General features: G+C 33.1%; 1 protein-coding gene across 6 annotated transcripts in view; it reads right to left on the bottom strand.

The window, feature by feature from the left end:
- dtnbb (dystrobrevin, beta b) overlaps positions 1–18167 on the bottom strand; it is a 244321-nt gene that overhangs the window by 83735 nt on the left and 142419 nt on the right. For 4 of the 6 annotated variants that reach the window (XM_028796944.2, XM_051924578.1, XM_028796943.2 and 1 more), the window contains 2 exons: positions 7454–7543; positions 2615–2705 (listed from right to left, as the gene is read on the bottom strand). In XM_028796944.2, the coding sequence (XP_028652777.1) occupies positions 2615–2705; positions 7454–7543 (181 nt within the window). The remainder of the gene's footprint in view (positions 1–2614; positions 2706–7453; positions 7544–18167) is intronic. The other 2 variants (XM_028796946.2, XM_028796947.2) reach the window with 1 other exon arrangement.

The raw sequence follows: 18167 nt of genomic DNA, 5'->3' as shown, positions 1-18167 counted from the left end.
ATAAAAAAAAATTCAAGTGACAACAAGATACCAAGAAAAAATGATTGACCAGCGTTTGTGTGGCCTGTTTATATCCTTTCAGCATCATATTTTACAGGTAGCAGATATTTACACCATTATTTTGGTCATGCACATAAAGACTAGAGAAAATGATTTTAAAATCAGATATAGCAGATAACAGCAGCTCACTACTCAAAACGGGAATAACCCAGACTCAAACTCACAACCTCTTGATTACAAGACAGCAGTTCTTACCTCTGCATCAGCAAAACTGATATTTAGGCTTCGATTTTTACTCATTCACAGCAACATGTAAACTGAATGATTTTTTTTCTTTGGGTATATTCTTCAATAAAATCAAATGTAAGTTTTTATTATATATTTTATTATATAATAGTAATAAGAATAATCACTACTCAAAAAGGGGAGAATCCAGGCTAGAACCTACAACCTCTTGATTAGGAGGCAGCAGTTCTTATTTCAGCACCAGCTAAGCAGACATGTCAATTTGATGTAGCTTGATATTTGGACTTGGGTTTTTACTAATTGACACTACCATGCACATTGAATGATTTATTTTTCTTTGGTTATATTCTTGAATAAAAGCACACTTGTTTTGTTATATCTTTTGTGAAAGTGTTTGATATTTGGACTTGAGTCTTCACACATTATACACTTTCTGTTTTAGTTATGTGTTCAACATTTTTCGCCTCACATTTCCTGTCATCCTACATTTACCCAGATCATTGTAGACACGGAACACAGATGAAATGTATCCCAAATAACAATATATTATCTACACTATACAATTCCAAACACCTCACTGCCAGATAACCTTCAGAGTCTGAGTTGACTTCAGCTGCCTCCGTGGAGGGATGAGTGAGCAGGCTGCCTGCTGTCAGTGCTGATTGACACACTTGCAAGACAAAGACACTGATGAGGAGGTGCAAAGGAAATTAAGGTAACCCGGTATTACGACTTTTTTCATAGGCTTCACAGATTCTAGTGTTAATAACGTTCACTCTAGCTTTCTTTTATACATCAGCAAATTCAAATCATAACTTTTTTAATCTGTAAGATCAGTCATAAAGTTAATTTAAAAAAACGTCTGTTGACTGCTCTAATCATTTTTTGTAACATTTATAATTTGAGCCCAATGCATAGGAAGCATTCTGCCGAGGCCAATATATTTATCGAAAACACTAGTTTTTACTGCTACAAGACATAAGAAATTGGAGTTCATCCTCCCATGTTTGTATAGTTCCAAAGCAACAGGAATACTAGAGAGTTAGAACTAAATATAAAAGGAGTACAAACAAAGATAACTTTTAACATGTAACTCATCTGGAAACTGAGAATGTGGTACTGTTATTACAGATATTGTTCTGTTAGGACATCTTAGGACTTTGGTAATTTCACAACAGTAAAACAACAACTCATAATGCAAACACTACAGTTGCATGGAATAGAAACAAGGTTGCTAGAGCTGTTAAAAAAGAAGAGTTAACGTTTGTGTCATCTTTTCACATTTCCGTACATTCTGTTTTTTACCTAGACATTAAAAATGGAAATGTATATCTTAGATAATATTTGTTATTATACAAAAATATGTACAAGAAAACCACATGAAAATATTTAAATAATACAATGCTTTTAGCCACTTTCATTTGATTTCTTGAATTCCCACTTAAATTGAAAGAACTGAGAATGTGATCAAACATCTTAAACAGGACTGTGCAAAACTAACACTCTTTAAATATATATTTTTCATGTTTCATCAATCTGCATATACCTAGTTAGTCTTTAGAAAAGAATCATCCTAAAAAAATATTTAAATAGGTGTGAAACTTTGCTCATGAGTGACACTACTGATATTGCTTGATTTACCTGAAAAATAACTTTACATGGTACAATACTATAGCAATTAAGGAAAATGTTCAAAAAAATGTCATGTTCTCCAACTTGGTAGGTCCACTCAGTCAGAATTATGGTTATTGTGTGACATGTACTATTCAGATTTTCACCTCTAAGAGCAGATAAATATGTTTACACAGACTAAACAAGGTATACCATAGCAATTCTTAAGTCATGAACAGAAAACTGTTAACGAAAAAGAAGTCATAAGTATATGACTCAGTCATACTATGTCCTTTGTGAGGCCTAGTGTTCCTCAAGCACAATAAACACACACTATTTTTGGTAGAAAGCAGTCAGCTGAATATCAGCATTTTTTAATAAAAGAGGAATGCAAAAATATACCCAACCTCTTTGGTTAACTGACAAATAAATAACTGGCTGAACATGATGCTAAGATAAGACCCTTTTCTCTCAAGAGAATGTACTAAAATAGATTGCCATAAATATTTCAGTTTGTGACTACATTCTTGCTTTCATGAAAACTGTGACCAGAAACAGCAATGGTACTTTTTATATAATTATTGTAATGTACTGTTCCACCGTAATACTTTTCCTAATGTTATTTTTGTCTTTCTAAATTAGCTGCAAAAGACAGCAACAGTATATAAAGGAAATCTGTAACCTCTCAATTATACACAGAGCAAAATGGTTGAAGTAAAATATAAACTGCACAGTTGTGCAAAATCAAGTCACTTACTGTAGAGTTTCCAGCTTCAGCAGCCAACCTAGCTGCATACCGAGCTATAAGCCGGTGTTCTTCATCTAATCTACTGGGGCTATCAAGAACACTGCAGATAAAAAGATATACAACATAATAAACACACAGTAACTACTGTAATGTCAACAATGGCCATTAAGTGTATCAGATACATTTTTTTTCTTTGGCTTTAAACAGCTATAGGAGATTCAAAAAGCCTCATGTCATATAACTGCTGTCTTTATTCATTCAAATAAATGAAAGCAAGCACGACAAGAACTCTATCTAAATAATTATTTTCAAAACAAAAGCAGCAAATATGTAAGGCTTGACAAAGCAAGAATACACCAATGCATGTTTAATTTTACTTCTTAAAATATACTGTCTCTTATTACATTCACTTATACTTTTCTGTACCTATTCAATATGATCAGCAACCCCTGGGGCAACAAAGGGAACTGTGTCATCTCCCTTTCTTTTCACCTTCAACATCAGGGTTTAAAGTACAACTCCAATATATGATAACTAAGAGAGGACTCCTGCATTGTAGCTTGGAGAACATGAGTAAATGAAGATGGTACAGAAATGGGATGAACTTCTGGTACTGAAATTTACCATAACAGAAGATCTGAGGTCATTCACCATAAAGAAGGAGGAAGAAGTTGGGCATAAATATAAATACTAAGGGTCCATCTGAAAAGAAAACTGCACTAGGGGGATAACACAGGAATATTTTACAAAATGCCCCACAGTGGGCAAATTTTTTAAATGACATCTTCCTGGAATATCTAAAGGGACTTATTGAAACTTATTAGTCTGGGATGCCATCTTCTCTCTCTCTGGACACAATTAGGACTCCATTTCATCTATTACTTACCTACTTGTATAATGTGTATATTGATTTATTCCGATTTGCTAGTTTTGGTGTTTTATTTATTTTACTGATTCATATACATAATTATTTCTAATTTATTATTTTTCTTTTTACTTGCAATTATTTTTGTTAAAATCTTGTAAAGCACTTTCAGCTACACTTTGTATAAAAATGTGCTAAAGAAATAAATGTTGTTTTTGAAGTTTAAAATCTTTAATGATAAGTTCTAGAAACCCCTGTCCTCACTTATATAATACTTCAATATACTATGCTTGGCACGCCTGGGTGCCTGGCTGTCTGAACAAGTCTTGCCCACCACAAACAAAGCAGAATTGTACAAAAACACAAAATGATCAGGATTTTTTTAATGATTTTTCATGTCTTCTCCTTGGCCTCAAAATATTATCCTGTCATTGCTGTATAGATTTTAGAGGTCAAGAAATCTCATTGGTACATTTGCTTTAGTGCTTAGTATATTTTTAGCAATCATGAAAGTAACTAACACTGTTTTTCTTATGGCCATTTTGAGGGTTGTATTGCTGTTGTTAGGAACTATGTACCATTTGACATCACCAGGTTGAAGGTATAAATGTCAGTTTCATTCACTGCCTAGTTATCCATGATTGTGGATTCATGCCAGACATTAAAACCATTATTACATTTCTGTTTTACAAAGTTCCAGTTAATAAACTACAGCTTGATCTTTTGACTATGATTTAAGATAAATGTTTTTTTTTCTGGTTATGTTTGAATTTACTTGATTTTCAATTTCTGACTCAAAATTTGACTATGATTTTTGCTACAAGTATTGTAGGTATTGTTTCTATTTATTTATATACTTTCTGGTTATGATTTATCTCAATTCCATTTCTAAGTGGTTCAATGAAATTAGAAAAGTAATGCACTTCAGTAATAAAGCCTTAGTGCTGTTCATTTTTGATTTCCTGTTATTTATATACAAATAACATGTAAAAACATGTGAAATATTTTTATGATGATTGTAAGCCTTGTTTATAAATATGAAAAATAGGTGTTCACACCATAAAACTGATTAATCATTAAGACTTTAATTTTACTCAAATAGCAAGTATGGTATTATTAAAAAATGTTTTACTGCTTCTTACTGACTGAAAAACTCAACATGGTGCATGGTTTTTTTTTTTTTTTTTGATAGCTCATGTTACACAGCTGGTTTATAATAAAAGTCAACCAACAGCAATCACAAAAAAGGTTCAATTTGGGTAAACTGGAAATATTCTAACGTTTTAAACAGGCTTCCTAATTCGATGACCGCTTCCCTGTTTGTGCTATTTGAATTCTCTTTTGTTGTGACCCCATTCTGAAGTTTAAAAATTTACGTCTATTGAAAAAATGTTACTTTGTTTACATCCAATGTTTAAAAAAGTTTTAAGAAAGTTGTTCAGTAATGCACTGTACCAGTTGTGACTGCTGGAAGTTAATACTACAGTCAACTGCATTACTTATATTCAGGTGTAATGTCTAATGTGCCCTATGAGCATAAATTGGAATAAATGGATTTATGTTATATCTGTTGTCAGTAGATTTTAAACATTTTAACAGTGCAATCACATTAAAAAAGCACAATATTAAAAACATATTATGTCCTTCTGTAGGATCTAAATAATGTTAATTTAATAAAAAAGAGGAAAAACCTTGAGAACATAGTTGAAATAATAAAACACAGACAGCAAAAATACATTTTTTAAAACATTTCAAATAACACCAAACAAACACCACAAGCCCTAGGCACAGTTTAGAAACCATCAACTGAATAACCAAAGAAAACAAGTTCACTACATTGAAAGTGCCTGTTTCTATTGAAAGAGAAATAATGTAAAATACTGTAAAGCACACACTCCATAGTATCTTCTGAAGAAGTTTGATAGCACCATACCCTTACCACAGTTTATCATTAATTTTCTTGATATTTCAAAGCCACTTTAATGTATTTGTCATCTGATAATGCTGGGATGGGTTCAAATTTCCTGCTGCCAACAGACGGAATGCTCAAGTTCAGAAAAATGAATACAAACCCATACATATACAATATATTCCAATCCAATTGGGGCTACTTGGAATGCTTTCCTGTAAAACCCTAAGAAAGTCTTATTTTTGCCACTGTAGTTTGACAATATTTGTATAGTATATCAAAACCTGTTAGCTTTTACCATTCCATGAAGGAGCCTTATAGGAGTCCCCAAGTTTATATCACATATAGCAATAGGCATAATCAGATTTACCCATATATACAGGGGTGGGCAAAAGTAGGCTTACAGTTGTGTGTATGCAAAACAGTTTATTCTTGTATTATTATTTATTTATTAATTATTGTGTTATTTATTTTTATTATTTGTCTTCTTTTTTGTCTCCTTCTTCTTGTCATTATTATTATTATTAAAGTGTGCTTGAGTGTTGCAAGTAGACTACAAAAAGGTGTTAATAATGAAGGCCAGCAAGTCGAGCACTTACGAGACTGTGCCATTGTGACATTTTTTTGAATTAATAAAGTTCATAAGCTATTGAGTTAATAAAGCTATTGTAATAGTCATAAGCTACATGTCTTTTTCCATACAAACAACTGTAAACCTACTTTTGCCCACCCCTGTATGGGGGAAATTAAAGCAAATCCAATAAAATTGAATGTTTATAAATGGCATTCAAAGTAACAAGGATTCAAATTATTTGCTGCCTAGACAACATCCTCAGGCTGAAACCAACCAGTGTTCATTACACTACCACATTCCTAATGAAGGCATTCTTTTCTGTGTGGGATTCACATATTAGTAGGAACCAAGCAAATTCTATTCATAAAACAACAACTTACTTCTTTACTTATAGCTTTTCTTGCAATCAAGTACAAGTATCATAACCATCATTGCACAGATCATCCTCTATCCTCTTCTTTGTAACATTGACAGTGAGTGCTTTGCATAAATAGTATATACATAAATACACACATATACCAGCTACTACTGAGAGAATGTAGAAATGCAAACTGAGTATGATTAACCTCTAAAACACAAAACTCAATAAGATAAAAAAAATGAAGAACACAACAATTTACTTTTTCTGAAAAATTTCACATAGTGATGTTTTTTCATTTCAAAAATATTACATTTTGACATTAACAGAGAAATAGAAATAGAAAAAATACAAGACATTGCAGATGCAAAAGTAGCATAACACTTTTTGAGAGTGATGTCCTAATAAAAAAAAATTTGAGCATTTTTGTTTGGCAGCACAATAATTTGAAAAAATTTCATTTGAAGTGTATTTTTCCTTGAGCATAATATGAAACGACAAAAAATAAAGCAAGCACATAAAAACAGAATTTAATTCAACAAAAGATGAAGTGAAACAAATGGAAATTAGAGTTCAGAATAAGTCTTGATTGGAGTTGCCAATTTTTGCAGTGATGAGCAACATGTGTTTGACGTGATGATGGGTTCACAGTTTCATATGAGAAGTACATAAAGTATACAATACACTATAGTTATATAACTACATTTGCTTTAGCATCTGTGAGATTGCAGCTACGAGTGGACTCTGCTAAAAGGATATCCTTATAACCCATTTTCACACACCATTATAAATGCTTAACTGGGGATCTATTTTATCTTTTGATGCAAGCGGGAGACAATAGATGGAAATAATAGTAAAAATACATACATTTCCATATTGTCAAGAATTTACTGATAATTCTAATATGCTAATTACTTCGGGTACAACTCACATATATAACAGCAATGTTTTCTAAAATAATTAACCCCATTCAGAATTGCTAAGTTACCTTTTTATTTTGGTTTGGCTTATAAAGTTTAAAGCTCTGTATTTATTCTCTCAAGAAAGGGGAACTAATACTCTGCACCAAATGTCGACAAAAGGAGAAACTGCAAAAATAGTATTTAAATATATGTGACTTTATGGAAGTTTCAAAAACTGACCGTTTGCCATTTTGTAGCCGGTTCACATACACTGATATCAACGCATGTTCATCAGCTAAGCGATTGGCCACATTCAAGCTGTTTTGCAACCTGGTGTTGGTGGGAGAAAAAAAATCAAAAAATAATAAAACAGAAAACATACAAACACAAATAAAAAAGTAATAAACAAACACATAGGAAAATAGAATCGCAAAATTAAAAAAGAACATAAATCAGACATACATTTAAAATGTGTAATAAAATGATTTATAAAATGATATAAAATTAAAGCATACAATAGCACAGATGTTGAGACAAACAATAATCAAAATCAACATGTTCCTCATTTGTGTTTTATTATGTGAAATTCACATAAACTTTAATGGTAACCTTCAAAACATTTTACGTATAGAATTATGTGAAACATTAATTGAACTAGATTTAAATACTCTCTTTTTTAATGAAATAATGAGCATACTTATTTAACTAGCTATACTACCACAGGCTGAATACCTCCAGAGGTATTCCCATCACTATGTGTTTATTTCAAGTTTGACATAAAAGGAAAACATGCAGAAAATAAATATGTTAGCCCAGGAAACACAAGACCTTAGTAACTGGTATGATTTTTAGAATTTCTTATTATAACCCAATTAAACAGAGGGAGATTCCCCTTATCTGATCTAAATAGAGCTCTGCTGTGTGGTGGTAGTCCTAATGAAAATAACACAAACCAAGACAAATAAGATACGCTGGGCTGGGCATAAGAATGCGAAATGTAACAAAATGCTAATGTTTTGGGGTGTTAAAGCTCATGAGAGATGCTTATTAGATGTGAGTGTAGAATTAGTATGCAGGCCCCAGAAATACAAAGGTTACTAGCACTTTAGTTGGAATAATACAGTACAGTGTCATCCTCCTGAATGGGTGGGTGTAGCAAGTTCAAAAATGGAAATATAGGGGCTCTCCTTATTAAAAGAATTGGTATGAAAGTCTATATTTAGAATCCTTGAACTTAATGAAAACAGCATGTTTGACATAAGATACTTCTCTGTGTCAGGGCACTGAAGCCTTAGAAGATAGAAAACAAAAAGTAATGGAAATATAGCAAACATATTGTATTATTTGGTTATACTTTTTCTTCTTGGCCTGTATTTCATACTGTAATACTAGCAAAATACCCGCGCTTCGCAGCGGAGAAGTAGTGTGTTAAGGAGGTTATGTAAACATATATATACATATACATATCTACATATACATATATATACATATATATATACATATATATATATATATATATATATACACACATAACATATATATACACATACATATACACACATACATACACACACACATACACATATATACACATACATACATAGTGCGTTGTAACACGGGCTGTGATTGTTACATGGGAGGGAGACGACAAATCACAGCTTCCCGGTTTCTAATCAGGCCTGTGATTGGTGCTTTGACTGATGCCCAGATCCCACAGTATTTCCCCTTAGGAGAGGCGTTAGGCAAGTGTAATTGAATAGCGGTGCTGCAAGTTTAGCTTTACACCTGTTTTTAAGGCTTATTGACTGAAAGGGGCTTTCATGAAAAAAGTTAGGGCTTTGCTACAGGATACACCCTCCACAAGTTAAGGAAGTAAAAATAAAGGTATATATTTCTGTTTTATTTAAACCTTTTAAGTTTGTATGCGGGTGGTATGGTGGCGCAGTGAAAGGTGCCAGTTAGGAGACCCGGGGTCGCTTGCGTGGAGTTTGAATGTTCTCCCCGTGTCTGTGTGGGTTTCCTCCGGGTACTCCGGTTTCCTCCCACAGTCCAAAGACATGCAGGTTAGGTGCAATTGCGATTCTAAATTATCCGTGGTGTGTGGGTGTGTGTGGGTGTGTGCGCCCTGCGGTGGGCTGGCACCTTGCCCGGGGTTTGTTTCCTGCCTTGTGCCCTGTGTTGGTAGGGATTGGCTCCTGTATTTAGGATATAGCGGGTTGGATAATGGATGGATGGACATTTGTATGCATAGCCCCATTTGCCCGTTTTTGTTTTTTTTCTTTCTTCAGTAATATTTCAGCAAACCCGGAGCTTGTCAGTTCAAATCCTGGTACTGACACCACTGTGTGACCCTGAGGAAGTCACTTCACCTGCCTGTGCTGCAAAAAACAAAAGTAATGTAACAAATTGTACCTCAGATGTTGCAAGTTGCTAGAATAAAGGCATAAGTCAAATAGATAAATATGTATTATACACATAGGAACTATTAATTTATTTTCAGTTAAGTCATCTGCAGCAAACCTTTATAAATGAGGGTTTCTCCTTTTTAGATAGTGCAAACTGTTTCTTCTTCATTGAGGTTTTCTCTTGGAGAGCTTTTTTCATTTCATTGAAAATTAAAGCAGCAGCTGCCAAAATATGTAGCTTTCTTATTAATTTTTCAACATTGTGTAAAATAACTTTATAAAGTAACATAAAAGGTTTAAATACTGGTTATCCTTTTACACTAAAATATTACTAAAGAGATACAAAAAAAGTAAAATGCATATGTTGTTTTTCTTTAAGGAGATTAAATATTACTGAAGAAAGAAAAAAAAACTAAAACAGCCAAATGGGGCTATGCATACGAACTTAAAAGGTTTAAATAAAACAGAAATATATACCTTTATTTTTACTTCCTTAACTTGTGGAGGGTGTATCCTGTAGCAAAGCCCTAACTTTTTTCGTGAAAGCCCGTTTCAGTCAATAAGTCTTAAAAACAGGTGTAAAGATATTGACAATAAGCTACGCAAACCCACCAAGACATGGAATCGTTTAAATCAAGGCGCAAGTCGAAAAACACCATCCCATACTATTAGTTAACGATTAACACATTTCTATATGTATTGTAAGCATACAATACAACTGATAATATGTTGCGCTTATTTATCTGGTGTACCGAAATTTTTTCGCGTTTAACGGCTGAAATCCAACGTGGTTTGTGCCCTTCAGAATGAAAACAGTTTGCATTTACCTCTTTAATAAAAGGCGAGCTTTTAAGCCTGAGAAATCACCCTGTAAATGCACACGTTTAAGTGCACATGTGTTAATACTGGTTATCCTTTTACACTAAAATATTAATAAAGAAATACAAAAAAAGTAAAATGCATATGTTGTTTTTCTTTACGGAGATTAAATATTACTGAAGAAAGAAAAAAAAAAAAACTAAAACAGCCAAATGGGGCTATGCATACGAACTTAAAAGGTTTAAATAAAACAGAAATATATACCTTTATATCAGTCAGTCAGTGAGGGCTTTGCCTTTTATTAGTATAGATTACACAGACACTTGGTACTTTGTCAGTACGCATACAAGTTAAATACCTACAAAACTAAATATTTTTGGAAGGAAAACAGGATACAATAGAAGTAAGCTCACTTTAACACAACTCTGGTTTTAAGGATTCTGTAAGGCATAAAAAATGCAAGAAAATCAAGACATTTTAAGCCAAGTTTTTAGTTTGACTGTTGGTGATTACAGTGATGATCCTATTTGTGCTTAACAGCAGATAACAGATTGCCTTTTTCCATTTAATGATGTATAAAAGAAAATACAGAAGATGTGGATCACTTAATATGTGTGTGTGATATTTAGTATACAAACACCTAAAGTCTTATATTATGTGTATGAATGAATATTGCACAAAATACAAATCAGAAGAGTGAGAGAGTAAACAGACAGAAAATTATTGTACAATGTAAGATTATCCTGTAGTAATCTTAAACCTGAAAAATCTCCTTTGACTGTTGTAATAGATCAAATCACTTACTTTTTTATTCAGGCATTCATGAAGCAACATTCACTACTGAAATGATCATGAATCAAAGTAAATTTGATAAGTGAAAAAAACAGGTGCTAGTAAGACAGACATTCTATAAGTTGTATGTATAAGTGTGAAAATTACTAATTACAGTCCTCACAGAATCTCCTAATAAACATAGGTTTTGCAGGGTACAAATTTAAACATAAATCTGAACAACTCAGTTCAGATTTTCCATACATACGTTGAATTTAAAAGATCAAAAAAAATTAATAAAACAGTGAATATGGCATATGTAAAAGTGTGAGCACCTTTTCAGGGCATTCATTAATACAGTACTACTTTTAAAATCTCAAAACAAGACAAATTAGTCAGGCCAAACACTCAAAGAGGTAAGGACAATTTCAGAGCTGAATATAACCTGAATATAACCTTGCAGGACTCTGCTACTCTGTTCTCAGCAACCATGGGCTCCTGTAAGCAACTGACTGACAACTTGAAAATAAAGCAACCTGACACTTACAAAGCTCTGGGGGGCTTTAAAAATATGTAAAAACTGCAAACATGACATTTCCTTGTCAAAATATGTATTACAAGAGTGATGTTATGGAGAAATGTTGAAGTCAAGACAAGGTCTGGAGGACAAAGAAAAACTTCTAACAGAACTTCTCATAAAATGGTCAAATATGCAAAGCAGAACCCACATTTCACTACAAAGGGCATTCACAAAGGTTTAGCTAACATTAGAATAGTGGAACACAGGTCTACAGTACAGCATTGTTTTCACAAAATAATCTGAACTGAACAGTTTTCAGAAGAAAACCTTTTCTACAGCCTCATCACCAAAGTCAACATGTGAAGTATGCAAAATAACTAAAAAGACATGTCAAAAATGTTTTGAAAAATATATGTTTTCCATTAATTTTGCAAAGATTTAACTTTTTGGCCAAACCAAAAAAAGAAAAATTTAAAGGAAAACCAAAATTTATAGAAAAGTACATATTTTCACCAATAAAGATTTAAGTGGATCTCATATGCTTTGGGGTTATGCAGTAGCCAGTGGCAATACAAACGCTGTGCTGCTGGAAGGAGGAATTGTTTCACTAAATATTAACAACTCATTGATGCTAATGTCCCAAAGTCAATAAGAAAAATAAAAGTGAAAAGATGTTAGATATTTTACAATTTTACTATTTGATACATATATAATAAATATTCTACATTTATAATGTATAATAGACTCATAGATACTATTGAAAACTCATTTTGTTAGGTTAATTTATTTGTGTCTACTAAACTATGTAATTATTACTTATACTTTGATATTACTGTATGCACAATGTGTCTGTACTAGAGGAAATAGCATATTTCATTATATTCTGATATACAGTAATCCCTCGCTATATCGCGCTTCGCCTTTCGCGGCTTCACTCCATCGCGGATTTTATATGTAAGCATATTTAAATATATATCGCAGATTTTTTGCTGGTTCGCGGATTTTTGCGGACAATGGGTCTTTTAATTTCTGGTACATGCTTCCTCAGTTGGTTTGCCCAGTTGATTTCATGCAAGAGACGCTATTGGCGGATGGCTGAGAAGAAACCCAACTTACTTTTCTCTCTCTCTCTCTTGCGCTGACTTTCTCTGATCCTGACGTAGGGGGATTGAGCAGGGGGCTGTTCGCACACCTAGACGATACGGACGCTCGTCTAAAAATGCTGAAAGATTATCTTCACGTTGCTACCTTCTGTGCAGCTGCTTGCTGAAGTGACATGCTGCACGGTGCTTCGCATACTTAAAAGCTCGAAGGGCACGATTTTTGATTGAAAAACAAACACTGTCTCTCTCTATCTCTCTCTCTTTCTCTGCTCCTGACGGAGGGGGTGTGAGCTGCCGCCTTCAACAGCTTTGTGCCGCGGTGCTTCGCATACTTAAAAGCCAAACAGCCCTATTGATTTGTTTGCTTTTCTCTATCTCTCTGACATGCTCTGCTCCTGACACGCACTCCTTTGAAGAGGAAGATATGTTTGCATTCTTTTAATTGTGAGACGGAACTGTCATCTCTGTCTTGTCATGGAGCACAGTTTAAACTTTTGAAAAAGAGACAAATGTTTGTTTGCAGTGTTTGAATAACGTTCCTGTCTCTCTACAACCTCCTGTGTTTCTGCGCAAATCTGTGACCCAAGCATGACAATATAAAAATAACCATATAAACATATGGTTTCTACTTTGCGGATTTTCTTATTTCGCGGGTGGCTCTGGAACGCAACCCCCGCAATGGAGGAGGGATTACTGTAATAACAATAAACTGAACTTCACAAAACAGTCTAGTGATTTCACATTACTTCTAAGCAGCACTTTGTGATGCTGCATAACTCAGAGTCTAGGGCATACAGTTTCTGCATTTAATTTTTAGTTGAAGGACACTTAATTTAATTCAGCAACTCTGTCAACTTAACTGTGGCAATGGTGCTGGTCATTTCTTATTTTCAGATGACTTTGATTTTGTTATAATTCAGCTTACTCTATCAGTAAATAAAGCATAAGCACAGAGAAAAAGCAGGGGACAACAACTAACATAGGTGGCAGGGCTTTTGATTATTTATGGCATGGGAACTGCGAATCACAAAACATGCACGTTATTATCAATTTACACACTAATAAAACATCTGAACATTTATCGGTGTAAAAGCTAAACAGAAAGTACTGACCTGTTCTAATTTGCTATGAAAAAACTTTTAACATTTAAGTATAAATACAATGAGATACAAAATCACAAATATTTGATTTGTTTCTATTTATGCTATTCTTGATACATTATATATGAACAAAAGCCTCTTCATGCATAGTTATTTATCTGGAAAACAAAAGACGAAGAAAATGCCAAAGCATAAACCTCTAGTTTACTCATGTGAGCTGACTGATGTTTGTAGTATTATTAAAAGAAATTTTTCAGTTCAATTATTTAAATCAAAATTAGAAGAAAAACAAAGCTCAGGAACAAAATATTTATAAATGGGTCAAATTAAATGTTCTTGTATAATACACTTTAAACTTTAATATCTTCTTATGTTTCCATAAATAATTCCTTGTCAGCTATGAGGTTCAACTTATGATGCAAGCATTTTTAACATGAATGTCAATCTGGAAATGTTTGAAAGATACCACGAAATGCATAAATGTACATCTGGATCAGAAAATACAATACAGTGTGACCAGATGCTTAGTTGGCACAGATATTCCAGTACAAGATTAGGCTAAAAAAGAAGATAGCAGGTAAAAGAAGTGCCAAAATCTAGAGTTTTGATATTAACAAAGCATGTGGAATTTTATTGTGTGTAACTACTATCAACTCCACCCTTAAAACAAAAATATGTGTTTATCAAGCTTTTAGCTTCCTGCACAAGCACAGGACTGAGGCCTTTATTGACATGTATAAGATTCTAATTTCAATGGTTCTCCAAGGAATACCACATGCACTGGATTCCATCTTCAATTGGGACTTTACTTACATAAGGCTCTAATGAACATCAATTTTTGGCAATGCTGTTGGAAGCCTTTTGCACTTCCATAGATACTCACTTATAATTATTTTAGATTAAACATCTATCCTTAAGAATTATTCTAATTTCATTGACACTGAACCTTGCTTACCTAGAAAAAACTTGGATAATTATCTTAGTTTGCCATAGCAGAGGGATGTGCTATTGTTTCTGAAATTGCAAAAATTACAATTAACTAAAGACAGTGCCATCAATCCATCTATTTTACAAAATGTGACTGATTGCCTTAAACGTGTATACTTTATAGTTTATCTATCAGAAAAATCTTAGATTATTTCTTTATGCTCTTTATTTCATACTATTCTACTTGGTGAGTAAAGTGGGGACATCTAGAGATTCAGAAATGGGTTAAAATAACCAACCATTATATACTGCATTATTTCAACAACTAGTTGTTTAATGTAATAAATCAACATAGACCTTAGCGTATTCAGCGTTAACTTTTGCAGTGCACCATCTATTGGAATGTATTTTGTAATGTATGTAGAATAAAATGCATGGCATTTTTCATTTCAATGGAAGGGGCATCACAAATATTTGCAGTGATAAAATGCATTGCATTTTTCATTTTAACAGACAGCACATCACATACATTAGCACTGTTTTTATGAATCCTATACCAAATGGCATATAACGCAGACAAGTCCAAAACGGACACACAGATTACAGAAAGACACATGTCCTTTTATTAAGGTGGGCAAAGTAACAGAATTGTTCCATAAAAACAGTAAAGACATTACAATATAAAGGAAACTTTATAAGGTATGGCATAGCATTAAGGTACCAAAGATGACAGCAAAAAACTTTGAAGATGTGAAACAGCAAACTTTGTAATATGACCTTTTCATATGAAATTGCACGAAATTACCAAAAATTCATCAAAAATCAAAAAGTGCATCCTTGAAACAAATATAAACATCTGTGAAATAACTATTAGAAAGAGAGTAAGTGAAATGAACATAAAAAGTTGTTACAAGAGTTTAATATCAACAAGTGGACATGCAAAAAATGACAGCATGAAATAAAACTAAAAATGTTACATTGGAAAAATAAATTAAATGCATCTGGATACAGAGTAGTCCCTGAGAAAATCAAACTGTAAATATCTAGAAATTACCACCACATATGACCATGTGTGATTTTGTTTACAGCCATTATGTTCTGCTAGCGAAAAGACCAGTGGGCCCACACAGCAGCGAAGTAGCAGAGAAACAGAAATTGGGGTTGGGAGGCTGGTGGTTCACAGCAGATAATGCTTGATTTTGTCAAACTCATCTCAGTGAAATTTAAATGCAAAATACATTTAGTCTTTGTATCCATGTCACTTTGCATCTGGCTTTGCCTTTTATATTTTTGCACTCAAAACCACAGTGCATGGCACAAATTCATCTTTGTGAGTGGAGTACCAGAGAATGACTTCCAGAAGTTCCATAAAATAGTAAGAAGTGCAATTTAAGCGAGAAATAAAAGTGTAAAAGACATTGATTTCTCCCCCTCCTCCTTTCTGATAAGTCAGATGCTTTCCTATTTTTTGGGTTGAAATCCCACTCCTGGGATTTTGTAAACTGAGTTTATCTGGGAATTTATAAACTGAAAAAATTGCCATTATTTTCTTTATGATCCATTATTTATTATTATCAATAATGCAGATCATGTTTTGCCTACCTCACGGCTCCAGCAATCATTGTGTGGATTTTGCATGCTCTGATCATATCTGATTGGCTTTTCTTTTGTGTACTCTTGTTTTTTCTTGTCCATCTTGTCCAAAAATGTGTAGTGTGCAATTACTTGGGGTGATGAAAGTGCTTTGGAGGTTTGGTCCCTACCTGGCATTCTATTCTATAGGCCCCAGATCTTGTGAACCTGTACTCAGAAATGGGCTTAGAAATAGATAGATACAGCAAAGAGAGACAATTTCCTGCAAGACAGCTGGGTGCAAGCACAGTGATTTGAGGCAGCTCTACTACCCAGTGTAAAATCTCTAGCCTAACTCAACTGTCACTAACAATGTTACTTTTTAATGATGATATTTTTCTGCCCAGCTCACAAAGAGACATGTCCCTTAGCTAACTTGCTCTTCTTGCATTTGACTACTCTGAAGTGACAAAACACAATGACATTAAAAGGGATTTCTAAAGGCAGAATTTTATCAAAAAGAAAGGTTAATATATAAAAATACATGCAGATGTATATTTCCATGAACATAATGTATTTTGTATAATTAGCATAATTTAGGATGCCCCTAAATCTGCTTTCCGTGATTGCTAGGCTTACAGCTATATAATACTAACAAGCCTCTGTATTCCTCTTGCACAAAGAATATAAAAAAGAAGTATACTAGGTGATGTGTGTAAAAAAAAAAGCATCATATGAAAAAATTCAACATTTCTTATGCAAGCATAATAATATCAACATTTATTGCATCTTTCACTTGTATTTACTGGTAACTGTATTTGAATAAACTGTTTGAATAAACTTTGTAACTGCAGAACTATATTTGAATAAACTCTATAAATATGAAGGCACCTTGTTTTCTTGTTTGAGGGCTAGGCTTTTCAAAAGATACCCCTCTTCCCATTTTTTAAAAATAAAAACTTTCTCTCTTTTGGTCTGTATAGGCTGCAAAACGTACCAAATGTATGAAAGAAAAACATTCTGATAACTGAATATAATGATATAAAAATAGTGATCAAACAAGAAAAACTGATAATTTAGCTTTACAGATGATGCTTGAAGTAAAAAAAAATGTGGCATCATCACTGATTCTGAAGTTAATGTGAAATTGAATATTATCCACATTATATTATTCACAATACACAGACACTGTCAAGGTATTCCAAAAAATCCTTTGGAATGTTCCACCCACTTGACAAACAACACTTCTACATGACTCTGACATCACCAGGGTACTACAATCTCATGACTAATAGTGACCTAGATAATATAAATCTCAATTTCCCAGGACAGGTTGAGTGGCTATTTGCCTAGGTCAACATAATTTTGTATTGTTCCTCCACTGAAAATAGTGTGCTTCCAGAAATTTATTTTCTCTAGGATTTGGTTTGGAGTTTCCGTTTTCCTCTCCTCTGTTTTAATCTGGCTATAACCAGTATTAAAAAGGAATGCTAATGAATAATAAAACACAGTAAAAAGTAAAAGTATAAGTAAAAACGTAAAACGTAATAAAAAGTAAATAAAAAATGAAATTACATAAACACCTCGTTAAAAACAATATTACGAATTATTTTATCCTCTAACTTTTATTCTATAAACATTGCTTTTCTGCATTTCTGTTCACAAATTGTTTGAGATATTTTTCTCATTTTCGTTTATTGGACGATTTAGTTTGTACTTGATTTTTATTATATGCAG

Source organism: Erpetoichthys calabaricus, chromosome 3 (assembly GCF_900747795.2).
Source record: "Erpetoichthys calabaricus chromosome 3, fErpCal1.3, whole genome shotgun sequence".
NCBI lineage: Eukaryota > Metazoa > Chordata > Cladistia > Polypteriformes > Polypteridae > Erpetoichthys > Erpetoichthys calabaricus.
The sequence above is the reverse complement of the archived record's forward strand: the minus strand, read 5'-3'. Positions and strand labels throughout refer to the sequence as shown.